General features: G+C 49.8%; 1 protein-coding gene across 3 annotated transcripts; it reads left to right on the forward strand.

The window, feature by feature from the left end:
- Window positions 1-790: 790 nt before the first annotated feature.
- SMO (smoothened, frizzled class receptor) lies at window positions 791-25,687 on the forward strand. 3 transcript variants are annotated; one of them, XM_016945374.4, is made up of 12 exons: window positions 791-1,637; window positions 15,514-15,719; window positions 17,350-17,559; window positions 17,757-17,929; window positions 18,297-18,516; window positions 18,611-18,734; window positions 20,906-20,998; window positions 21,436-21,544; window positions 22,510-22,695; window positions 23,118-23,266; window positions 23,789-23,923; window positions 24,174-25,687. In XM_016945374.4, exons 1-12 carry the CDS (start codon window positions 1,310-1,312, stop codon window positions 24,599-24,601), a joined length of 2,361 nt encoding a protein of 786 aa, XP_016800863.3. In that variant the 5' UTR covers window positions 791-1,309; the 3' UTR covers window positions 24,602-25,687. The 3 variants fall into 3 exon arrangements, 2 of the variants coding, with proteins under 2 accessions (XP_016800863.3, XP_024213808.2); XR_010158991.1 differs by having other exon boundaries at window positions 1,184-1,637; window positions 23,118-23,663; XM_024358040.3 differs by lacking the exon at window positions 791-1,637 and adding an exon at window positions 14,755-14,868.
- The last annotated feature ends 661 nt before the right edge of the window (window positions 25,688-26,348 follow it).

Consider the following 26,348-nt stretch of genomic DNA (forward strand, 5'->3'; position numbering starts at 1 on the left):
TAAACTGCTGAAGTGGGAAATTAAGTGTGGTGACCAAAAGCGTGATGCTCAAAGGAGTGAGGAAAGGCAAAATGAGCAGAGTGGGGAAGAGGAGCAGCAGAAACCTCCCAGAGCAGATGAGCAGCAGGGCCATCAAAGAAGGACTGGCTTCCTTCTCACATAACCAAGGCCAGTCCCTGGGAACCACAGTTCAGACTTCACATATTTGTAGCAGTAAAGGCTTGATGTTGGCAAGTTTATTTCCCAGACACCTGTTCCCGCAGGTAACAGCAGCCAGAGCAGCTGCCGTGAGTGACTCTGAGGTCGTCTCTCTCAAAGGTCCCGAGCTGGAAGGATTTGGAGAAGCGCAAACCCCAAACCCAGGTTCTTCTCCATGGGGCCCCGGGATATGTTGGAAAATCTAACCAAAGCAGGAAAAACTGGCGGGCCCGGAGAACGGGGCAGAGATGGAATAGAAGTCCCCGTTGACTTCAGGCATCCCCTGTCTTTCCCATCCTAAGCCAGGAGAAAAGTCCGCTTCCTGCAGACCACCTCAGACCAAGCAAGGTGCCCGCCGAGTCTCTCCTTGCAGGTCCGGCCCACGATTTCCACTCATCTCTTTCCCCCGGGCGCGGGGCGGCGGCAGGCGGGGTCACCAGATCCCCCTAGCCCGGGCCCCTCCAGGCGCCAGGGACGCTGACGCTCGCGCTCTTCCTCTCTCGCCTCCCCTCCCCACCTCTCCGCTCCTTCGTCCAGTCCCTCCCCCAGCCTCGGCGCCGGGGGGCCGGGCTTGGCTCCGCGAGGCCCGTGCATTCCAGAGAGCCCAGCGAGCTAGAGCAACAAAGGAGCCGGGTCGTCGGCGGGGAGAGTTCGGGGGGCTGCGGCGCGCTGGGGCGAAGGTGGCTGCTGGGCCGCGGGCTGGCGCGGGGGCGGAGCCGGAGCTGCACTCGCACCCCCGGCCCGCGTCTGGCCTCCCTCGCGGGGCGGGGAGTTGGCTTTAATGGTGGGAGAGGGAATGGGGCTGGGGATTGGGGGCCCAGGGGGCTCCTAGGGCTGAAGACAACTTGGATTGCGAGGCTAGGGCTTGGGGAGTCGTGCATCCCGGTCCGGGCCTCCGCAGCCCAACATGGGCCCCGGGTTCCAAAGTTTGCGAAGTTGGGCGCCGAGGGGCCGGGGCGCGCGGAGCGTCCGGGGGGGCCCGGGCCCGGATTCTCTGGGCGCACAGGTCGCCTGAGCCGCCTCCGCGGCCGCCGGGGTCGTGCGTGTGGCCGGGGGGCTCCGAGGAGCAGGCGGGGGCGCCGGGGCTTTTGCTGAGTTGGCGGGGTTGGCCATGGCCGCTGCCCGCCCAGCGCGGGGGCCGGAGCTCCCGCTCCTGGGGCTGCTGCTGTTGCTGCTGGGGGGCCCGGGCCGGGGGTCGGCCTCGAGCGGGAACGCGACCGGGCCTGGGCCTCGGAGCGCGGGCGGGAGCGCGAGGAGGAGCGCGGCGGTGACCGGCCCTCCGCCGCCGCTGAGCCACTGCGGCCGGGCTGCCCCCTGCGAGCCGCTGCGCTACAACGTGTGCCTGGGCTCGGTGCTGCCCTACGGGGCCACCTCCACACTGCTGGCCGGAGACTCGGACTCCCAGGAGGAAGCGCACGGCAAGCTCGTGCTCTGGTCGGGTAAGTGCGGCGGAGCCGGGTCTGGGGGGCGGGAGGTGCTGCGGTAAGATGGGGGCACCCTTGGAAAGAACAGGCTCAGGCCTGAGTTTCGGAGAGGGCGGGGACAGCACCCGGGAGAGTTGGAGGGACAGAGCCCGAAACTTTGGGGGCAGGTTACGTGCAGGATGGGACCCTCGGTCATGGGAAAAGGAGGGCAAGGAAGTTGACGAAGCGGGTCACAAAGGGCCTGAGCTGGTGGGTGAGCAAAGGATGGCGGGGATGAGGGGCCCGTGAGGAGGTGGCTCTAAGCCACGGGAAAAGACATTTTGTAAGAAGAGGAGATGCTCCACCTACTCTGGAAGCAGGGTGCCGGGGGATTCAAGGAGGTGTTCAAGACCCTGGGGAAATTGGAGTTGGAGAGGAAAAGGGGAGGGATGACGGTGGAAGAGGTTTAGGCATTTGGAGGGAAGGGTAGGGGGACATGATCGAGTGAAGTTTTGAAGGAAAAGAAACCTCCATAGTGATGAATTATTAAAAGGTAACCAGAAAGTTCTGGAAATCTTGATTTGGTAGACAGGAAGGAAGCCTAGAGAACTGTGATCTTGTCTGGCTTTCACGGGAGATTTCATTCAGTTTGTGCATCTGAAAAACCGGCCCTCTGACGCATGCAGGAGGTTATGAAGGAATAAGACCTTTCTAACAGTTATTTGTGTTTTCTTTGGAAATTTGGTTACCGAGGCTGGTCAGGGCTGTGGAAGGACCCTTAAGTCTGGTGTGTTGAGAGCCTGTGGACACTTCCATGGTGGTTTGAAGTCCCAAAGCTCCCTCACTGGAGTGGCAGAGTCTGAAAAACTGCACACTGAACCCAAATGTCCTTCCTTAGCAGCGTGGAGTATACTCTCCCCCACCTGTCACTTTTCTAGATGAGGCCTGGAGGGTGCTGAGGAAGGGAGTTGGCCTTATCAGCCCTCGCTTCTAGCCAGTATGATTCTAAAACTGTCCTTGGAAAAAGAAAAGAAAACCAGGAGCCAGGAGCAGAACTGGGAGCCTCCCTCTTTTGACAGGGCTGGGGTACCCCATCTCTTAGCTCTGCCCAGGGGGCTGGTGAGGACCCTAATGTAGGGAGTGTATGTAGGCCGCCTGTCATTGACAAGTTCTCGGCCTTTGTCAGAAGTTGGACAAGGCCATGAGGTTCCTGGCTTGGTTCAGATGCTGGAGGAGGAACTTGGAGGATGGTATCCATGGTACCCATGAGGAAGAGCTGCATCCTTTTTGGGGATCAGGTTCTAAAGTCAGCACAGCACATTAGACAGAAATCGTGTGTAAACAACAGTGGCTTTGAAAACTCTGCAGATTACCATAGTGTAAGGTGGATGTGGTTTTGCATATACACTTCTTTTACGATGTTTGCATACATGTGTTACATGTATACTCATATATAAGAATGGGTATACATAGAAGATAAAATAATTGTAATTTTAAAGTTACATTCATGCAAAAGACTGAAATAATAATAATAATAATAATAATAAAAAGAACACTAAAGTGAAATTAAGCAAGATTGCTTTGAGCATCACCCAAAATGAGACTTGAGTTTAGGAGCCAGCTGTGTGGAAAGTCCAAATCTCTCAGCACTAGAATCTCACCCAGTTCTGAGTTGCTCATGCTGTCAGAGGATAATCTTTCTGTCCCTCTCTTTATTGATTGTGCAAGGACCCATGGTTTAATTTTCCCAAGTTAAATGCATGTTTGATGTTGCCTCTGTGTAGTTACCATCAGATCAAGGAGGAAGGGTATGAACCGCTTTCCAGCCCATACTCTTGAGAGCAGCTGCTGAGCAGACAGAAGTAGTTTAAGCTGGAACATGTATGAATTAGTACCATCTGCAGGTTGTGCAGGTTGAAATCTCACTATCTGTGCCTTTTGGCAGGGCAGGGTCCTACAGAGATGCCAGCACTGAGCCCAGCACCTTTAGTTCCATTAGTTCACTATGAGTTCTTCTCTGCCACCAACCACCATCCCTCAGCTCATTCCTGTTTCCATATGTGTTCTGGTTGCACTCTTTCTGCTTGGGACTTGCAAGTAGGGCAGAAGCAGGTGTTGGCTTGAGCTGGGTAATGAGTAGGTAGAGTGAACCCGAGCCTCGTGTGAGAATCACAGCCAGGTCAGCTGGTAGCCTCTGGCAAGTGATTTATCGTATTCCGAGTTAATGATCTTGATTTTGCATTAGACAGGGTCAGTGTTACCTGGCTCTTAGGGGTGTTTTTGTGGGTGAAGGATGAAGGTGATCTAGGTTGTCTTCATCGGTAAACTCTTGAATGTAGGAACTGGGTCTTCACTTTTTTTCAAAGCCTGTGAGTACTGAGTACACAGCCATGCTTCTATTCATGCATTCAGTTATGTATTGAATGTTTGCTGTATGTCACATGCTGAGCATGTAAGGATGAAGAATACAGATATGATCCTCTGTCATCAAGAAGAAGACAGGCTGGGCATGGTGCTCACACCTGTGATCTCAGCACTTTGGGAGGCTGAGGCGGGAAGATTGCTCAATACCAGGAGTTTAAGACCAGCCTGAGACCTTGCCTCTAAAAAAAAAAAAAAGGAAGACAGATAATTCAACAGGCTTTGGAAATACCTGTGAAAGGTACTGTGGCATTTTAGGGTACTGAAAAAGCATAAAGGACGCAAGGAACATCCCAGAAGAACTGGCATTTAACCCATAACTTGACACATAAGCAGGAATTGCCTGGCCGAGGGAGAGTTGAGGTTTGAAGGGATAGGAAGAGGAAATAGCATGTACAAAGGTGTAGAGGTAGGAGGGCTTGGTGCTTTGAAAGAAAGTATAAGAGTTGCAGTAGAACTGGATCAAAGCATGTGAGGGGTGGAATTGTGAGAGATAAGACCTAAAGAATTAGAAAATAAAGGGATTTATACCTCATATTAAGTTTGGATGTTATCCAGGGGATGATAAGGAGCCATTGAAAGATTTTAAGCAAGGGAGAGATGTAATTGTCTTTGCATTTTAGCTGGATCTCTTTGGGTATGGTGTGAAGAAGCCATAGGAGCAGGGAAAGCCTGGAGCCTGGCTTCTTGACCAGGGTATGTTGAAGTAGCCCAAGTAAGAGACGATGGCGGTTGGGACTGGGTAGCAGGACAGAGGGAGTGGGCAGATCCCACTAACTTTCAGAGGTAGTGCTCATAGGGCACTGATGAGTTAGATGTGGAGCCTCAGTGAGCAGGAGGCCTCGGGTTTCAGGCTTGGACGGAAGGTGGTGCCATTCCCTTTCACTAAGATAGAGAATGCTAGAGGAGGAAGAAGTTTAGGCAGGAGGTGTGGCTTTGATTTTGGCCGCGTGAATTAGAGATGCTCATTGGACATCTATGTGGAGATTCTCAGCAGATCTGGAAATAGGAATTGCTGGAGAGAGGTGGCCACTGTGTGCTTCCTTGGCCCTGACTACTGAGGCTTTGGAAGGATGCCATTGACTGAGGAAGTTTATAGCTCAGGTTGGTCCAATTTCTAGGTCTCTATAGACCTCAGGTCTTTCCTCTGTCTTTCATCTCTCTGGCCTGAGGCTTCTTCAGTCACTTAGCATCTCTCCCCTTTACAGCTGGAAATGCCTCCTCCCGGGCATTCCAAGCTGACCAGACAAACATAATGTCCAGGCCGTGGTCCACCTTAGGCCAAACCTGGTTTAGTAAGTGGGGCAAAAAAGCAGAGAGGCCTGCAGCTGGCAGTGGCGATAGGTCCCTGAGAGCCAGCACGTAGCCTCCTTAACCACTGCTGTGCTCTGTGTGGTACATAAGTGTGTGGCCCTGTCACCTTGCCCACTTGCAGGTAAGTAGGAGAGAGACAAAGGCTGGGAGGAATTTCTTGTTTGCCTCTCACACATTGAATTGAGGGCTGAGAGGAGGAATGTTTTTGGTGATGGTGGGTTATTTTCAGGGATGGATCAGGAAGAATTTCCTTAGAGCTGTTCCCAAACTTGGCTGGTAATCAGAGTCAGTTAAAAAGATATATATGGCCGGGTGCGGTGGCTCACGCCTGCAATCCCAGCACTTTGGGAGGCCGAGGCGGGCAGATCACGAGGTCAGGAGATCGAGACCATCCTGGCTAACACGGTGAAACCCCGTCTCTACTAAAAATACAAAAAAATTAGTTGGGCATGGTGGCGGGTGCCTGTAGTCCCAGCTGCTTGGGAGGCTGAGGCAGGAGAATGGTGGGAACCCGGGAGGCAGAGCTTGCAGTAAGCCGAGATCGCGCCACTGCACTCCAGCCTGGGCGACAGAGCGAGACTCCATCTCAAAAAAAAAAAAAAGATATGTATGTATAGGCTGGGTGCAGTGGCTCACACCTGTAATCTTAGCACTTTGGGAGGTTGAGGCAGGAGCATTTCTTGAAGCCAGGAGTTCGAGACCAGCCTGGGCAACAAAGTGAGACCCCATCTCTAAAAAAAAAATTAGCCGGGCATGTTGGCACACACCTGTGGTCCCAGCTACACTGGAGGCTGAGGCAAAAGGATCACTTGAACCCAAGAGGTTGAGGCTGCAGTGAGCCATCATCACACCACTGCCCTCCAGACTGGGCAACAGAGCAAGACCCTGTCTCAAAAACACATACATATATATAGATATGTGTGTATGTATACACACACACATATGTATAGGGAAAATATAAAATACAGAAAAACATACATGGACCTAAGTCTTTTTTTAAAAAAAATTATCTTTAATTGATTATTTGAGAAATGGGATCTTGCTGTGTTGCCCAGGCTGGAGTGCAGTGGCTATTCAGAGGCTCACTCATTGTGCGCATGGTGCTTATGGTGCCTGGAATAGCTGGCACTACAGGCATGTGTTCTGTGCCAGCCCAAGTCTTCAATTTTGCTTCAGATCTTTAACTTTTTAATTGTGAAATATAACATGTATGCAGAAAACTGCATAAAACACAAAGGTACTGAATAACAAATAATTATAAAGTGACATCTGGGTCAATAACTAGAACACGGTCAGACCCCTGAAGCTCCCTCTGTGTCTTGTCTAGTCACATCCCCCTCCCCTTGCTCAAGAGGTTTTCAGTAATCACGTCCTTTTTTTCTCTATGGTTTTACCTCCTAGTTTTGGAATCCATAAGCAGTATATTTCAGCTTTGCATGTTTTTGAACTCTGTTCAAATGGAATTTGTACAAAATAATATGCTGTGCATATTATTTCTTGCTTCTTTTACTTTATATCATTATGTAAGATTCATCCATGTTATTGCAGCTTATTTCTTTTTTGCTTGTTTATTTGTTTGTTTTTGTTTTTTTGAGACAGTCTCACTCTGTCACCTAGGCTAGAGTGCAGTGGCGCGATCTCGGCTCACTACAACCTCTACCTCCTGGGTTCAAACGATTCTCCTGCCTCCGCTTCCTGGGACCATAGGTGCACACCACCGTGCCTGGCTAATTTTTGTATTTTTTAGTAGAGACAGGGTTTTGCCATGTTGGTCAGGCTGGCCTCAAACTCCTGACTTCAGGTGAGCCACCCGCCTCATACTACAGCTTATTTCTTCATTGCTGAATAATATTCCATTATATGAGTATACCCCCAATTGTTTACCCATTTTATTGTCATCTCAAGTTTTTGCCCACTGCAAATAACATTGCTGTGAGTAGTCTTTTATGTATATCCTGGTACAACTGGCACAAGTTTCTTCAGGTATATGCTGAAGAAGTAGAATTGCTAGATAATAAGGCATGCATACTTTAGGCTTTTGCCAAACCATTTTTCAAAGTGGTTGTACCAACTTATACTCCCACTAGCTAGTAGAAAGTCAACATTGGTTCACATGATTCCCAACCTTTGGTATTATCAGCCTTTTACATTTTTGCCAATCTAGTGGCTATATTGTGGCATATATTTGTGGTTTTAATTTGCACTTGCCTGATTACTAGTAAAGTTAAATGCCTTTTTAAATGCTTACTGGCCATTAGGGTTTCTGCTTTTGGGAAGTGTCTGTTCAAATCTTTGACATGTTTTTCTATAGGGGCTGTCTGTCCTTTTTGTAAGATTTGTAGGAGTTCTTTATACATGCTAGATATGAGTTTATAGGATTACAAAGGAAATCAATTATATTGACATAATAGTTATCAAATATAAAAATGCAAGTATGTGGGCTTATTTATTTATACAATAAATAAGATCTGGTGCAGGTGTAATAACTGCTATAATATCAAAGTGATTATAAGCATTGACATTATTTCGAGATATCTGCAACAAAAATATCTGGTTTCCACTTGTGACAAAGCCACAGGTACTATTAACATTATGTACTGTGGGCCAGGCGTGGTGGCTCACACCTGTAATCCCAGCACTTTGGGAGGCCAAGGCGGGCAGATCACGAGGTCAGGAGATCGAGACCATCCTGGCTAACACAGTGAAACCCCGTCTCTACTAAAAATACAAAAAATTAGCCGGGCGCGGTGGCGGGCGCCTATAGTCACAGCTACTCGGGAGGCTGAGGCAGGAGAATGGCGTGAACCCAGGAGGTGGAGCTTGCAGTGAGCCAAGATTGTGCCACTGCACTCCAGCCTGGGTGACAGAGCGAGACTCCCTCTCAAAAAAAAAGAAAAAGAAAAAAAAAAACAAAAAAAAGTTATGTACTGTGATGTGTTGCTTACATTCATAATTGGAGGAAGGGCCAAATTTTAGTTAGGTGTAATTTTTTTCCCATTGAAATTCATGGACCTCTGAATTTTTCCAAGAATCCTTTGTGAACCATAGGGTAAGAATGTTACTTACAGAATATCACTATCTAGTAGAGAGTCTGAGCTATTCTTGATCGTGTGTGTGTGTGTGTGTGTATGTGTGTGTTTTAATAGAGACAGGGTTTGACCCTATTGTCCCGGCTGGTCTTGAACTCCTGGGCTCAAGCGATCCTCCTGCCTTGGCTTCCCAAAATGCTCCTTTGTGTTTTAATATAAAAATACATGGTGATTTTTTATTGGGATTGCATTGACTATATAGATTAACTTGGGAAAAAAAAGAGACATCTTTACAATACTGAGTCTTCCAAACATTGAACATTTATATATTTCTATTTAGATCTTTCATTTTCTCAATATTCTGCACAGATTTAAATACTTATTATTTGTTAGACATTCCTAGGTACTTGATATTTTTGATGCTGTTGTAAATGATGCCTTTAACATTTATTTCACTTTGTTTGTTGCTGACATATAGAAATAAAACTGGCTGGGCACGGTGGCTCACGCCTGCAATCCCAGCACTTTGGGAGGCCAAGGCGGGGGGATCACGAGGTCAGGAGATTGAGACCATCCTGGCTAACATGGTGAAACCCCATCTCTACTAAAAATACAAAAAGTTAGCCGGGCATGGTGGCGGGTGCCTGTAGTCCCAGCTACTCAGGAGGCTGAGGCAGGAGAATGGCGTGAACCTGGGAGGCGGAGCTTGCAATGAGCCCAGATTGCGCCACTGCACTCCAGCCTGGGCAATACAGTGAGACACTGTCTCAAAAAAAAAAAAAAAAAAGAAATAAAATTGATGCCTTTAACATTTATTTCACTTTGTTGCTGATATATAGAAATAAAATTGATTGTGAATTCAGTAAACTTGCTAAATTTATTCTATACACATAGTCATATAATTTGTGAATAATGAGTTTTGTTTCTTTCTTTCCAAGTCTTATACCTTTTATTTATCCTTATTGCTTTACTGAAGGCTTCCAGTGCATTGTTAAATAGACAAAACATCTTAATTCTTGACTTTTCTGGATTCTAAAAAGAAAGCTTTTCTACCCTTCATTAAATTTGATGTTTGGTTCAGGTTTTTTATAGTTAATTACATTTTGTCAGATTAAGAACGTTTTCTCTTATTTCGAATTTGCCAATTATTCTTTTGATCATAGATGGATGTTGAATTTTATCAACTTTTTTTTTTGGAGACGAAGTGTCACTCTGTCACCGAGGCTGGAGTGCAGTGATGCGATCTCAGCTCACTGGAACCTCTGCCTCCTGGGTTCAAGTGATTCTCCTGCCTCAGCCTCCCAAGTATCTGGGACTACAGGCGCATGCCACCACGCCCGGCTAATTTTTTGTATTTTTAGTAGAGACGGGGTTTCACCGTGTTAGCCAGGTCAATTTCCTGACCTCGTGATCCGCCCGCCTCAGCCTCCCAAAGTGCCAGGATTACAGGTGTGAGCCACTGCGCCTGGCTGAATTTTATCAACTTTTTTTTGCATCCATTGAGATGATCATATGATTTTTTTCTCCTTTAGCCTGTTAATGTAGTAAATTGCATTGATTGAATTTTCTAATATTAAACCAGCCTTATAACAGTGGTACTCAACTTGACTAGTCATCAGAATCACACAAATAAAAAGTCTTTTTAAAAGTCTAGATCAGCCGGGCGCGGTAACACCTATATTCCTGTTTCTCTTTTTGTTTCATGTTTTATTAAAATAAAAGAAGTAAAATAATACAGATAAAGCTGATATCCCCTCTCTTTCTCTGTTCAGTTTCATATCCTTCTTTTCTCTTTGGAAAGCTTCCCCATCCTAGTAATTTGTGTATTTCTTTATTTTGTTTTTAAACTCAAGTTTTTTTTTGTTTTCATTTTTGTTTTTTTGTAGAGATGGGGTTTGGCCATATTGCCCAGGTTGGTCTCGAACTCCTGAACTTAAGTGATCCACCCACCTTGGGCCTCCCAAAATGCTAGGATTATAGGCGTGAGCCACCATGTCCAGCCTTAAGCTTAATTACTTTTAAAAAATAGGTTATACATGTACATGGCACAGAATTCAAAAGGAACAAGTTAAGTCCTACTTCTGCATCTAGCTACCCATTTTTCCTCTGCAGAAGTAACCACCAACACTGGTTTTTGTGTCCTTTTGGAAATATCCAACATCTGTCCAGATGTAGATGTGCTCTCAGTCTCTCCTCTACCGCCCAACCAGTACCATGCTCTATAGACTGCTCTCCACTCAACTGAGTCCATGTAACATGACAACATTGGACATCATTCCATTTCAATGCACATCCTGTCATGCACCCCAGAAGGAGATTTTGGTTAACAATGGACCACATGTGATGGTGTTCCCTTAAGATTATAATACCACATTTTTACTGTAGCCTTTCAATGTTTAGATATGTTTAGATACACTGATACTCACCGTTGTGTTACAGTTGCCTGCAGTATTCAGTATAGCAACATGCTGTACAGGTTTGCAGCCTGGAAGCCATAGGTTATACTGTATCACCTAGGTGTGCAGTAGGCTATACCATCCAGGTTTGTGTAAGTACACTCTGATGTTCACACAAAGATGACATTGCCTGATGACACATTTCACAGAAGATATCCTCATTGTTAAGCAACATGTGACTATATCTCAACCCTGAATAGTGTTCTATTATAATGGTGTACGTTATTTTACTTGGTTGGTCTCCTATTGATGGATATGGATTCAAGCTGTTTCTACTTTTTTGCTATTACAAAACAGTGCTTCAATGAATAATCTATATTATCTTTGTGAACATGTGAAGTAGAAGTACTAGTATAAAATTTTGGTAGATAATGCCAAAGTGATCTCCGCAAGTGTTTACTAATTTTTATTCCTACCAACAAATATAAAAGTGCCAGTTTCTCCCCACACTCTTTATAGTACGGTATTTTCTTTTCTTTTGTTTTTTTTTTTTTTTTTTTTTTGAGATAGAGTTTTGTTCTGTCACCCAGACTGGAGTGCAATGGCGATCTCGGCTCACTGCAACGTCCGCCTCCTGGATTCAAGCAATTCTCCTGCCTCAGCCTCCCAAGAAGCTGGGATTACAGGCGCCCACCACCACACCTAGCTAATGTTTGTAGTTTTTTAGTAGAGACGGGTTTTCACCATGTTGGCCAGGCTTGTGTAGAACTCCTGACCTCAGGTGGTCCACCCGCCTTGGCCTCCCAAACTGTTGGGATTACAGGCGTGAGCCACCACCATGCTCAGCCTTCTCTATGTTTTAAAGGCCATTAAATGGCCTTGAGTCCAGGAGTTCAAGACCAGCCTGAGCAACATGGTGAAACCTTGTCTCTACAGAAAAATACAAAAATTCGCCAGGTGTGGTGGTGTGAGCCTGTAGTCTTTGCTACTCAGGAGGTTGAGGTGGGAGGATTAACTGAGCCTGGGGAGCTGAATGCTGCAGTGAGCCGTGATTATGCCACTGAGCTCCAGCCTGGGCAACAGTGTGAGACCCTGTCTCAAAAAATAAAAAAATAAAAAAAAACATAAAGAGATGTTCGACCTCAGTCTTAATAATACAAATGTGGAATAAACTACAACGAAATATTCTTTTTTTAAACTTTTATACTTTTTATCACTTAGTGATAAAGATCAAAACATTTGAAAATGTGATCTGTTATTTGTCTTTCACCTGTGTGTCTATAGAATTATGCAATTTTTACTGATTTGGAGGAGCTTTGTGCATATAAGGAAATTAGCTCTTGTGATAAGTATTGAAAATACATTTTTTCAGTGTCTTTTCTTATGATTTTTGTATCGATTTTTCTGAAGTCTTTTGTTTAAATCTTTTATTTCACAATGTGTAGGCTTTGTGTCATTTCAGAAGGCCTTCTCCACTCCTAGGTTTGAAAAATCATTTCCTGGCCAGGTGTGGTGGCTCATGCCTGTAATCCCAGCACTTTGGGAGGCCGAGGCGGGTGGATCACGAGGTCAGAAGATCGAGACCATCCTGGCTAACACGGTGAACCCCCGTCTCTACTAAAAATACAAAAAAAAAAATTAGCTGGGCGTGGTGGCGGGCGCCTGTAATCCCAGCTACTCGGGAGGCTGAGGCAGGAGAATGGCGTGAACCCAGGAGGCGGAGCTTACAGTGAGCCGAGATCACATCACTGCACTCCAGCCTGGGCAACAGAGCGAGACTCCATCTCAAAAAAAAAAAAATCATTTCCCATCTTTTCTTCTAAAACTTTAATTTTTAGAAAAACAATGTAGTTATTTTTTTATCCATCTGGACTTTTATGTAAGAAATGGGGTAAAGCTCCACCTTATTTTTTCCCCAGATAATTTCTCAGTTGTCCTTTAAGATTTATTTAATAATCTCTCTTTTTCCTGGGGAGTTTTATTTTTAAGGTATGAAACAATATTCACAATGAGGGAAAAAAAGGAAAACAAATTACACATTTTTAAAACCTGATTGTTACCACAGATATAAAAAGATTGAGAAAAATTACAGTTTTTTGTTGTTGTTGTTGTTTGTTTGTTTTAATGAGTCTTGCTGTATCACCCAGGCTGGAGTACACTGTCGTGATCTTGACTCACTGCAACCTCCACCTCCTGTGTTCAAGCAATTCTTCTGCCTCAGCCTCCCAAGTAGCTGGGACTACAGGCGTGGACCACCACGCCTGGTTAATTTTTATATTTTTTAGTAGAGACAGGGTTTCACCATGTTGGCCAGGCTGGTCTCAAACTCCCGACCTCAAGTGATCTGCCTGCCTCAGCCTCTCAAAGTGGTGGGATTACAGGCATGAGCTACCGCACCTGGCTGACACAACCTTATTTTTTTTTATTTTTCGAGACAGGGCCTTGCTCTGTCGCCTAGGCTGGAGTGCAGTGGTGCTATCTCCGCTCACTGCAACCTCTGCCTCCTGGGTTCAAGTGATTCTCCTGCCTCAGCCTCCTGAGTAGCTGGGATTACAGGCACGTGCCACCACATCCAGCTAATTTTTGTACTTTTAGTAGAGACAGGGTTTCACCATGTTGGCCAGGCTGGTCTCGGACTCCTGACCTTGTGATCCACCCGCCTCAGCCTCCCAAGTTCTGGGATTACAGGTTTGAGCCACCATGCCCAGCCGACACAACCTTTTTATTAACTGCCTGATGTTTCTCTAAAGCATTTTACTCCAGAGAGGTCCCCCCATTTTAAATATATTGTGCAATAAAAGTAAACATCCAGTAAAATTGACTTTTTCTTTGTTGTACAGTTCTAAGTTTAGACAAACGCATAGACTTATGTAACCAGCCACCACATTCAATTCAAGATAGAGAATCGTCCTTTAACCCCCATATATTCTCTCATGCTACTATTTTGTAGGCAAATCCTGCCCTCACCCCAATCCCTGGCACCCACTGCTCTGTTTTCTGCAAGTACCCATGTGCTCAGAATTTCTGGTGACTGTTTTTGGGTTTTTTGTTTTTTGTTTTTTTGTTTTTGAGGCAGAGTCTCATTCTTTTGCCCAGGCTGGAGTGCAGTGGCGCCATCTCAGCCCACCGCAACCTCCACCTCCTAGGTTCAAGCAATTATCTTGCCTCAGCCTCCCGAGTAGCTGGGATTACAGGCATGTACCACCACGACCGGCTAATTTTTGTATTTTTAGTAGAGACGGGGTTTCACCTTGTTGGCCAGGCTGGTCTTGAACTCCTAGCCTCAGGTGATCTGCCTGCCTTTGCCTCCCAAAGTGCTGGGATTACAGGTGTGAGCCACTGCGCCTGGCCAACTGGTGACTGAATTGAGTCAAGTGGGAACTGTTGCCTGAGGACATTGCTTCTTAACTGGCAGGAACTTGCTCTGCACCCTGGAATATACTCTGAAGGCTGGGAGCAGTCAGAGGCCTCAGACAAATAATCATAAGAGTTAACATTTCCTGAGCGCTTACTACATGACAGGTACTGTGCCAAGGGCATTTAAAGCATTATATCACTTTTCACAGCAGTTCCATGAGGTAAATCTATCATCCCCATTTTACAGATGAGGCAACTGAGGCTAAAGATAAAGTACTTTGCCCAAGATCATACAGCCAGGAAAGAGTGGAGCCAAGATTTGGACCCAGGCTGGGCAGTTGCCATGCACATGCCCCTTACCTCTCTACTATGTTGCCTTCCCCCGAAAAGAGTGGTTACCTGTCTCTACCACCCCCAGCCTGGAAATGTGACCGGCACCCATGTTGGCTCTCACATCCTCATATTCTCTCCTAATGCAACTTCTTGCTTGGGAAATAGATATTGCTGAAGCAGGGTTGATTCAGGAAGGGCTTCTGTGATGGGCAGGGCGGAGGACTAGGCTGGGGACGGGTGCTGGGAGATTGCCGCCTGTTTCTGTCTTGCTGACAACATTTTTCCCCTCTCCACACTGGACAGAGCCTCTTCTGTTCCTCTCCATCTGACTTCCTGCTTCCTCCTCTGGCTTTGGAGTGCCTGGCTCCTCTGACTACCTCTTCTTAAGCCCCCATCTCTTCTCTCTCACTCCGCTTGGTAAGAGGAACAAGGGTTCTGGGGTCTGGGCAAAGGGAAACATCTCCTGGCTCTAGCAAATGGGCCCCATGAGAGTTGGGTGCACCCCTGAAAAGGTAAATCCACCCCGGGGAGCTCTACCAGAGGCATTACCACTCCCTAGCAGGGCATCTGGAAGTGGCAGTTATTTTCTTAAAACTTAAATGATAGTAAGCATACAGAATAGCGCACAGATCATGAGCTTGGTTTCCACAAGGTGAATACACTCATGTAACCAGTATCAGATCAGGAGATAGAATATTCCCAACATCCCATGTAACCAGTACCAGATCAAGAAATAAAACATTCCCAGCAGCCCAGAGGTTCCTCTCCAGGCTCCCTTCTAGTCACCATCCCTAGAGTAGAGGGCTGGGGCATTTTTGTTTGTCACAATCACTTCTGGGTTCTACTGGCATTGAGTTGGCAGAGTCTAGTGTCTGCAATGCATGGGACAGTCCTACGGTATAAAGAACTGTCCTGCCCAGATGCACTGTTGAGAAACACTGTACCTGCCAGGTCTGACCAGTGATGGGCTGCAGTGTGGCAAAGGCCTGGAGGACGGGTGAAGCTGTGTCTGTGGGTCAGAGTGAGGAGGGGCCTTCACTGCAATGCTGTTGCCACCCCCAGGCCTCCGGAATGCCCCCCGCTGCTGGGCAGTGATCCAGCCCCTGCTGTGTGCCGTATACATGCCCAAGTGTGAGAATGACTGGGTGGAGCTGCCCAGCCGCACCCTCTGCCAGGCCACCCGAGGCCCCTGTGCCATCGTGGAGAGGGAACGGGGCTGGCCTGACTTCCTGCGCTGCACTCCTGACCGCTTCCCTGAAGGCTGCACGGTGAGTGCTCTGTGAGACAAGGTCCAGGCTCTCTGGGTTGGGCAGGACCGGGTATAGGGCAGGGTCCAGTGGGGAGCAGGGGAGCCCAGAACTTTGTCTCCTGGAGACCCTGAGCCTACAGCCATGGGGTCAACAGGACACAAACTCAAACTGCAGCTCACTGGCTGGATCCGTCTATTAGGGATTCTCTATTTATTTATCAATGATCACATGTTCAGCAAAATGTTTTGAGCACTGGCTGTTGGGTGTTGTGGTGTTACGGGCATCACGGATGACAGGAGCCTATCAGGAAGTTTCTCATGTATGTTGGGAGTTAAGGCACGAGCATGTGAAACAGCTAGAGCCACCAAGACAGGGGACGTGAGCTAGTTCTGGGTGGTGCAGGAGAGGTCTTCAATGAAAATAATAACAGTAATAATGATGGTAATAATACTAATTAGTCCTGTTTACTATATGCCAAATGCCATTATAATAAGCTCATGCCTGTAATCCCAGCACTTTGGGAGGCCGAGGTGGGCAGATCACCTGAAGTCAGGAGTTCCAGACCAGCCTGGCCAACGTGGCAAAACCCTGTCTCTACTAAAAATACAAACATAAGCCTGATGTCATGGTGTGCGCCTGTAGTCCCAGCTACTTGGGAGGCTGAGACACGAGAATCGCTTGAACCTGGGAGGTGGAAGTTGCAGTGAGCTGAGATCGTGCCACTGAACTCCAGCCTGGGCTACAGAGTGAGACTCTGTCTCAAAATAAATAAATAAATAAATAGGCTGGCCAGACACAGTGGCTCATGCGTGTTATCCCACCACTTTGGAAGGCCGAGGCGGGTGGATCACTTGATTAGGTCAGAAGTTCAAGACCAGCCTGACCAACATGGTGAAACTCCGTCTCTACTAAAAATACAAAAAATTGGCCAGACATGGTGGTGGGCACCTGTATTCTCAGCTACTTGGGAGGCTGAGGCAGGAGAATTGCTTGAACCCGGTAGGTGGAGGTTGCAGTGAGCCAAGATTGTGCCATTGCACTGCAGCCTGGGCGACAGAGCCAGACTCTGTCTCTCTCTTTCTATATATATAATACATGTTTATTCATTTAACCCTTAAACCATACCATAAGGTAAGTACTACCATCTTAGAAATGGGGAAACTGGCCGGGCGCAGTGGCTCACGCCTGTAATCCCAGCACTTTGGGAGGCTGAGGTGGGTGGATCATGAGGTCAGGAGTTCAAGACCAGCCTGGCCAACCTGGTGAAACCCCGTCTCTACTAAAAACACAAAAATTAGCCGGGTGTGGTGGTGGGCGCCTGTAGTCCCAGCTACTCGGGAGGCTGAGGCAGGAGAATTGCCCGGGAGGCATAGGTTGCAGTGAGCTGAGATCACGCCACTGCACTCCAGCCTGGGCGACAGAGTGAGACTGTCTAAAAAAAGAAAGAAGGAAAGAAAGAAAAAAAGAAAGAAAGAAGTGGGGAAACTGAGGTACGGAGAGGCCAAATAATTTGCCAAGCCAGCCCTGGGATTCAGGTCCCGGAAGTATATCTCCAGCCACCCTGCCATGCTACCTAGATACCTTTCCCTAAACAAGAGGCTTGCCCCTGAGCTGCCTTGACACCGTCTTTTCCCATCCCTGGTGCCAGAATGAGGTGCAGAACATCAAGTTCAACAGTTCAGGCCAGTGCGAAGTGCCCTTGGTTCGGACAGACAACCCCAAGAGCTGGTACGAGGACGTGGAGGGCTGCGGCATCCAGTGCCAGAACCCGCTCTTCACAGAGGCTGAGCACCAGGACATGCACAGCTACATCGCGGCCTTCGGGGCCGTCACGGGCCTCTGCACGCTCTTCACCCTGGTCAGCCGCGGGAGGGCAGGCCCGGGGTGCCCTCAGCCTGGAACGTGGGAAGAGAGCCAGAGGGAAGGGGGGCAAAGAGGTCTTGGTGGGGGTCCCCAGGGAAGGGTCATGATCAGAAGGGTCTGGGGCTCAGTTAAGGGTGTCTGTGTCAGCAGAATAACCCTAACCTCACAGAATGGCGCACTTCTCTCTTCTAGGCCACATTCGTGGCTGACTGGCGGAACTCGAATCGCTACCCTGCTGTTATTCTCTTCTACGTCAATGCGTGCTTCTTTGTGGGCAGCATTGGCTGGCTGGCCCAGTTCATGGATGGTGCCCGCCGAGAGATCGTCTGCCGTGCAGATGGCACCATGAGGCTTGGGGAGCCCACGTAGGTGTCTTGGGGACCCAGAGGTGAAGGTACAGGGAGGAAGGCTGAAGTGTGCATTTACCCCAAAGGGAGCAGGTGCGTGTAAAACCGAGATCCAGGGCAGGATCTGGCTCTGCCCTACTGCATACTGCATGCAAGATCTCCAGTGTTAGGATCTTAGTTTCAGAATAAGGACCTTCATGGTTTGTATCTGCTCAAAGGGGCGGCTCCTAGAGCCTCCTCAGATCTGACCTGGGTCCTGTCTCCAAGCCCTGACTTCTGGGAACCTCCAGACCTCAGCAGCCGAGGGTCTGGGCACAGGGTGGGGAGACCAGGTAGAGGGAGTACAGAGTGACCGCCTCAAGTGACACCTTACCTCTCTGCACAGCTCCAATGAGACTCTGTCCTGCGTCATCATCTTTGTCATCGTGTACTACGCCCTGATGGCTGGTGTGGTTTGGTTTGTGGTCCTCACCTATGCCTGGCACACTTCCTTCAAAGCCCTGGGCACCACCTACCAGCCTCTCTCGGGCAAGACCTCCTACTTCCACCTGCTCACCTGGTCACTCCCCTTTGTCCTCACTGTGGCAATCCTTGCTGTGGCGCAGGTATAGTGACTGGTAGGAACGGGAGACCTGGATGGGGTGAGTTTGAGGGAGGGGGCCAGTAACCCACCTTCTATCCCACCCCTTCCTGCCGCAGGTGGATGGGGACTCTGTGAGTGGCATTTGTTTTGTGGGCTACAAGAACTACCGATACCGTGCGGGCTTCGTGCTGGCCCCAATCGGCCTGGTGCTCATCGTGGGAGGCTACTTCCTCATCCGAGGTGAGTGAAGACCAGGCCAGGACCAGTTGGGCAACAAAATGTACTGGGCACTTGCTGCCAGTACTGGGAGCTGCCAGCACGGCTGCCCCCATGCTGACACCCCAGCTAGCTCCTATAGGGCCTTCACACAGAGTAGAAGGTGACCCTCTAGGCAGACGAAACACCGTGAGCACTTGCTGCGGGACAGCACCTTTGTACTGGCCAGAAAAATCCATCCCTCTCTCCAGGGCCTTGGCCCAGGGCTCACAGCTTGTTTTTTTGTTTGTTTTTGTTTTTGAGACAGAGTCTGGCTCTGTTGCCCAGGCTGGAGTGCAGTGGCACAATCTTGGCTCACTGCAACCTTCGCCTCCTGGGTTCAAGTGATTCTCCTGCCTCAGCCTCCCGCATAGCTAAAATTACAGGCACGCACCACCACGTCTGGCTAATTTTTGTATTTTTAGTACAGACGGGGTTTCACCATGTTAGCCAGGCTGGTCTTGAACTCCTGACCTAAAGTGATCCACCACCTCAGCCTCCCAAAGTGCGGGGATTACAGGCATGAGCCACAGTGCCCAGCCTCACAGCTTGTTAGGTGGAGTTGGGTCAGGATCCAGCCCCAGTCAGCTCCTGGCCGGTGCACTTGTGTGATGAACACCCTGAGTAACCTACTCTGCCCACTTGGACCAACCTGGGTCGTTTGGTTATCTGTGTGCACATTAATTCGATATGTACTGTCAATCTTCTGGAGCTTGGTTTTCATCTTCTTTCTGCCCCCGGCACACACAGTTCTCACAGCATGCATGGAATTAGTGGTCCCTAACTTTCCTGTCTCATGCTGCCATCCCATAGTAAGCCTCAGCATCTATTTAGCTCATTGTTGTTGGGTTTTCTTTGTAAACCTCAGTTTCCTCACCCTGAACTGCCAGCCTTCTGTTCAGTCACCTCTTTCCCCTCTTTTTGGCATAGTATCTGGCCCTCTGATTTGTGCTTCGTTATCATGCTGTCCTAGTATGGTAATCACTAGCCACATGTGTTGTACTAGTCCAGCCTGGGTGCGGCGGCTCACTCCTGTAATCCTAGTACTTTGGGAGGCTGAGACGGACGGATCACTTGAGCTCGGAGTTCGAGACCAGCCTGAACAACATAGTGAGACCCCATCTCTACAAAAAATACAAAAGTTGCCTGGGCAGGGTGGCACATGCCTGTGGTCCTAGCTATGTGAGAGGCTGAGGTGGGAGGCTTGCTTGAGCCCAGGAGGTTGAGGCTGCAGTGAGCCGTGATCTTGCCACTGCACTCCAGCCTGGGTGACAGAGTGAGACCCTGTCTCAAAGAAAACAAGACAACAACAAAAAGAAACAAGTCCAAATTGAGATGTGTTGTAAAATGTGAAACACACACTGTATTAAAAAAAAACTTAGTGGGAAAAAAATGTAAAATATCTCATTAATAATTTGTTACATGGATTACATGTTGAAATGATTTTATTTTGAATATATTAGGTTTGTAAAATATATTGATATTAGTTTTGCTTGTTTCTTTTAACTTTTTTTAAGTGGCCACTAGAAAATTTGCCATATGTATGTGGCTCACATATTTCTATGGGAAGGCCGGCATGGTGGCTCACACCTGTAATCCCAGCACTTTGGGAGGCCGAGGTGGGCAGATCACCTGAGTTCAGGAGTTCAAGACCATCCTGGCCAACATGGTGAAACCCCATCTTTACAAAAATACAAAAATTAGCCGGTGTGATGGTAGGTGCCTGTGATCCCAGCTGCTTGGGAGGCTGAGGCGGGAGAATTGCTTGAACCTGGGAGGCGGAGTTTACAATGAGCCGAGATCACGGCATTGCACTCCAGCCTGGGCTACAGGGTTCCGTCTCAAAAAAAAATTATATTGGATAGCGCTGTTCTTGAGTCTGTTTTATGTCTTTCCCATCAGAACAGCTTTGATCTGCCCCCTTCTTCAGGGGCAGCTGGGCCACGACCGAGGCTCCCTCTTCTCAAGTGTCTGTCTAGGCTCTGCCCTGGTCTTCTCACCATTTCTCCAGTGTCTCTAGCTCCCCAGGCTTTCAATTAGCACAGGGGTAATCAGACTTGGGACTCCAGAGCCTTAGGACCCTCCTCCCACTCACCCATCCTTCCCAGCAGGGCAGCCTCACCCCTGCTAATGTCTGAGGTCCCCCTTCTGTTCAGGAGTCATGACTCTGTTCTCCATCAAGAGCAACCACCCCGGGCTGCTGAGTGAGAAGGCTGCCAGCAAGATCAACGAGACCATGCTGCGCCTGGGTGAGTGGCCCCGGGGGACTTCGGTCTGAGGTCCTGGCCAGCCCAACACTGCACCCTCCTGGGGCTATGCGACCGGCAGGATGCAGTAAGTCAGTGGGACAAGTTAGCCATGGGGACAAGGACAAGGGGTGTGTGTAGGTGGTAGTGGTAGTGGCAGCTCAAAAGAAGGGGGTCTACTCGGGGGGAAGAATTCAGTCAAGTTCATGCCGGGACTGGTTCCTCCTGCCCACTACGTCCCACGTGATCCTTCCCACAGTTGCTTCAAGTGCCCTTCTTATTTTATTTTAGAGAAAGCAGTTCTTGGACTGAGCCCAGCATGAGTTCACCCCAGCCCCAGCTGAGTGAACTTTGAGGCCCAGTGGGGCAGACTCTCTCCTCCCCACTGCTGCTGCGGGACTGGGCTTGGTAACGTCCTGTCCTGCCCCTGTCCTCCACAGGCATTTTTGGCTTCCTGGCCTTTGGCTTTGTGCTCATTACCTTCAGCTGCCACTTCTACGACTTCTTCAACCAGGCTGAGTGGGAGCGCAGCTTCCGGGACTATGTGCTGTGAGTGAGGGGCATGGAGGCGGCAGTGCTGGGAGCTGGAGCCAAGGCCATAAGGACACCCACCTCCACCCACCGGGCAGCAGGGATTTGCCAGGTCCCTGCTGCAGACAGCAGATTCAATGGATGGTGTCTGGGTGCATAAGGCATCAGTCTCCGTAGTTTCTCAAACGTGGCAAACAACCTTCGCATCCCTTCTCACCTCTGCCCTTCCCTCTCCACCCCCTTGGTTGCCCAGCTGGTGCATGTGTGACTGTTAAGCAGCCAGTTCAGCTTCGTCTTCTCTGACTGACACTAAGTTGCCCTCTAATTCTGCGTGCTCTCCTGCAGAGCCTGCTGTAGATCCTGGCACAGGACTAGTTACCTCTCTGTGATAGGTTAATGACCTGCTAATGTTGGCTAGTTTTTGCCTGTGCTTTTTTGTGTCATAATGAGGATGGATTGGAGAGAGTAAGACATTGCTACTGCTGAGAGAAGCGCAGTGCCCACTGTTACAAGGACAGTCGCTAAAATGGATGCTAGTCCAAGCCCTGACTGCTTCAGGCTCTTCCGTAAAGGTTCCGGCTTCCAGTCTGGGATGCTTTAAACCACAGTGATGCCTGAGTCTCTGTCCCAGAGATTCAATTTAATTGTCTGGGGTGGGTCCCAGGCATCAGTAGCTATTAAAAGCTCCCCAGTTGATTCTAATGAGCACCCAGGGTTGAGATCAGTGCTGTGGAGCTTAGCCCTTTCTAAAGTTTTTGGATTGATTGTCTGAGTCTACCCAGTAGACTCAGAAAACCCCACCTGTAGTCCCAGCTACTTGGGAGGCTGAAGCAGGAGATTGCCTGAGCCCAGGAGTTGGAAGCTGCAGTGGGCTGTGATCACGCCACCGCACTCTAGCCTGGGTGACAGAGCAAGATCCTATCTCAAAAAAAGAGAGAGGAAAAGAAAGGAAAGCCTCACCTGTCTACGTTGCCTCACTGTAGATGTCAGGCCAATGTGACCATCGGGCTGCCCACCAAGCAGCCCATCCCTGACTGTGAGATCAAGAATCGCCCGAGCCTTCTGGTGGAGAAGATCAACCTGTTTGCCATGTTTGGAACTGGCATCGCCATGAGCACCTGGGTCTGGACCAAGGCCACGCTGCTCATCTGGAGGCGTACCTGGTGCAGGTGGGCATGGCAGCCAGCCCCTCCTGCCCTGCCCGCCTCACCCTCAGCCTTGGGACCCCATCTTTAGGTTTTGTCGGGTCCGGCCTCTAGCACAGCCTTGGTCAGTGGTTCACCGCTGCCCCCTGGTGGCACCTTCTGTCCTTGGGTGGCCTGATGCCTGGGCCTGGGCCTGGGCCTGGGCCAAGGGCAGAGCCAGCTGCCATCATCTTTTAAGAGCGGAGTGATTGGAGGGCTGGGCACACAGGAGCTCTGCATTCTGGCCCCACTTCTTTGCAGAGAAGGCCTCTACTCCTGAGTCCTTGAAGGACTTGAGGCCCTTGGGAGCCTCCTTCTCTGGAAAGAATGGCATCGCTGGCCCTTCCCAAGATTTGATGGGAAGTGGCAGCTTCTTCATGCTCCTTCCTTATCCCTTCTGCTCTCAGGTTGACTGGGCAGAGTGACGATGAGCCAAAGCGGATCAAGAAGAGCAAGATGATTGCCAAGGCCTTCTCCAAGCGGCACGAGCTCCTGCAGAACCCAGGCCAGGAGCTGTCCTTCAGCATGCACACTGTGTCCCACGATGGGCCCGTGGGTGAGCCTCACCCCTCCTCCACTGGAGCCGCCTGGCCCCGCGCTGCCCATGTGCTAGTCTCTCCCAGCCTGCTGGGGGCACACAGATTATTTGGAAGACCGACTGTGAGGAGCAAGGCGCTCCCTCCATCACTCACATACCCATTCTTCCCCCGGCCCCTCCTACCCTCTGGGGGGCTCTCCCCTCTCTGTTTCTGCCCCTGAGTCTGCTTGCCGGTGCTTGGGTTCCAAGAAGACTCCCCTCCCTCTCCCTTCTCATAAATTCTCCAGTTGCTCTCCCTGGGCAAGAGTAAGTCAGGGTTCCAAGAACTGGATTTCTGGCCTCCAGTTAGGCCCTTTGGGGACGTGAGGCCCTTCTCTTCAGATTCTGAAGGGGTAGAGATCACCGTGGTTACAGGGTGAGCTTTCTCTGGTGAGCAGGAGGGACTGGCTGTGGGAAGATGAATGGCACTGAGTATGGGAGGCACTGCCAGGGACCGGGAAGTCATTATTCCTTCTCCTTTTCTTCCTTCCATTCCCACAGCGGGCTTGGCCTTTGACCTCAATGAGCCCTCAGCTGATGTCTCCTCTGCCTGGGCCCAGCATGTCACCAAGATGGTGGCTCGGAGAGGAGCCATACTGCCCCAGGATATTTCTGTCACCCCTGTGGCAACTCCAGGTATGAGAGTTCAAGCTTCTGGAGGAAGGTGGGGGGAGCACAGAGGCTGGGGGCTTCTGGGACTGGAGTACAGGGGCTGTCGGAGGAGGAAGAGGAAGGAAAGGCCCCAGAGGATCTGAAGAGTGGGGCTGAGGCTCTAAGAGTCTAGAGACCTGGGCCCCAGAACTAACAGGTTAAGTGCTCCCAGGGGAGCGGGGGTGGCGTGGACAGAGCCAGGGCCCCAGGCTCGTGTTGTCTCTCCTCCTGTCAGTGCCCCCAGAGGAACAAGCCAACCTGTGGCTGGTTGAGGCAGAGATCTCCCCAGAGCTGCAGAAGCGCCTGGGCTGGAAGAAGAAGAGGAGGAAGAAGAAGAAGGAGGTGTGCCCTCTGGCACCGCCCCCTGAGCTTCACCCCCCTGCCCCTGCCCCCAGTACCATTCCTCGACTGCCTCAGCTGCCCCGGCAGAAATGCCTGGTGGCTGCAGGTGCCTGGGGAGCTGGGGACTCTTGCCGACAGGGAGTGTGGACCCTGGTCTCCAACCCATTCTGCCCAGAGCCCAGTCCCCCTCAGGATCCATTTCTGCCCAGTGCACCGGCCCCCATGGCATGGGCTCATGGCCGCCGACAGGGCCTGGGGCCTATTCACTCCCGCACCAACCTGATGGACGCAGAACTCATGGATGCAGACTCGGACTTCTGAGCCTGCAGAGCAGGACCTGGGACAGGAAAGAGAGGAACCAATACCTTCAAGGCTCTGCTTCATCACCGAGCATGCTTCCCTAGGATCCCGTCTTCCAGAGAACCTGTGGGCTGACTGCCCTCCGAAGAGAGTTCTGGATGTCTGGCTCAAAGCAGCAGGACTGTGGGAAAGAGCCTAACATCTCCATGGGGAGGCCTCACCCCAGGGACAGGGCCCTGGAGCTCAGGGTCCTTGTTTCTGCCCCACCAGCTGCAGCCTGGTTGGCAGCATCTGCTCCATCGGGGCAGGGGGTATGCAGAGCTTGTGGTGGGGCAGGAACGGTAGAGGCAGAGGTGACAGTTCCCAGAGTGGGCTTTGGTGGCCAGGGAGGCAGCCTAGCCTATGTCTGGCAGATGAGGGCTGGCTGCCGTTTTCTGGGCTGATGGGTGCCCTTTCCTGGCAGTCTCAGTCCAAAAGTGTTGACTGTGTCATCAGTCCTTTGTCTAAGTAGGGCCAGGGCGCCGTATTCCTCTCCCAGGTGTTTGTGGGGCTGGAAGGACCTGCTCCCACAGGGGCCATGTCCTCTCTTAATAGGTGGCCCTACCCCAAACCCATCTTTTGTTCTCCTATATCCTCCTTCTCCTGTTCCATTTCAGTTCAGTTTCAGCGGTGCCAACCTCTTTGCGTTTCCTTTTTGTTGATGAGGACCCAGAGCTGCTGCACACACTCACCTCTAACCCCCTCCCCTCGCTGCTGGGCCCCATCTCCACAGGAGAGACTGGTTCAGCTCTAGGGCCTCAGTCTGGAGTGGGATAGGAGCAGTGAGTGACAAAGCCTCTGAAAGATGCATCATCTCTTCCTCACACCCATTCAGTGGGGCTCTAGACTTGAGGGGCTACCCTGGGAAGCTGCTGTAGCTTCAGCCAGGCAAGAAAGCTTCCTTCAACCTGCATAGCCAGTGGGTGAGGAGATTCCCACCTTCCATAGCCTCCAAACATGTTCCCAAGGCCCCACTTTCAAGAATCAGACAGCAGGAAGCCATAGATGCTGGCTGGGTTCCAGGTTATGGGGAGAAGAAATACAGTCAATAAAAGGTTTTTGTATAAACTCTTGGTGTGTTTTTCCTTTTTTTTTTTCTTTTTCTTTCTCTTTCTTTTTTTTTTTTTTTTTTAATTGAGATAAAAGTCTCACTCTATCCCCCAGGCTGGAGTGCAGTGACATGATATTGGCTCACTGCAACCTCCGTCTCCTGGGTTCAAGCAATTCTGCCTCAGCCTCCTGAGTAGCTGGGATTACAGGTGCCTGCCACCACACCCAGCTAATTTTTGTATTTTTAGTAAAGAGGGGGTTTCACCATGTTGGCCAGGCTGGTCTCGAACTCCTGACCTCAAGTGATCCACCTGCCTCGGGCTCCAAAGGGCTGGGATTACAGGCATGAGCCACCGCGCCCAGCTAGTGCGTTCTTTCTTCTATGGGCTCCGATCCTGGCCTCCTTACCTTGTCTTGGTCCTGATCTTTTTGGTCTTCCACATCTTCCCAAGGGTGCTCTGAAAGGCCAAGAGCTTCGTGCTAATGTGGCCACGGCTGACAGTCAGATGTCAGGCTGATGGCGCCCTCATGTGCTGGCTGTCCACCTGAGCCAGTTGGCTCTATATGAACAAAAGCTCTTCTGTGACCACGGCTGCCTCGCTAAGCACTGATCACAAGATAATTGAGCACAGGCGTGCAGCTTCCCCTGGGGTGATGGTGTCTCCCTGATGGGAGTGGA

Source organism: Pan troglodytes, chromosome 6 (assembly GCF_028858775.2).
Source record: "Pan troglodytes isolate AG18354 chromosome 6, NHGRI_mPanTro3-v2.0_pri, whole genome shotgun sequence".
Lineage (NCBI taxonomy): Eukaryota > Metazoa > Chordata > Mammalia > Primates > Hominidae > Pan > Pan troglodytes.

Excerpts from the sequence above, each read along its gene's own strand:
- SMO (XM_016945374.4), top strand. The coding sequence starts at position 1,310 with ATGGCCGCTGCCCGCCCAGCGCGGGGGCCGGAGCTCCCGCTCCTGGGG. Across the intron at positions 23,267-23,788 it reads GTCCCACGATGGGCCCGTGG|CGGGCTTGGCCTTTGACCTC; the intron begins GTGAGCCTCACC and ends CCATTCCCACAG. Across the intron at positions 23,924-24,173 it reads CACCCCTGTGGCAACTCCAG|TGCCCCCAGAGGAACAAGCC; the intron begins GTATGAGAGTTC and ends TCCTCCTGTCAG.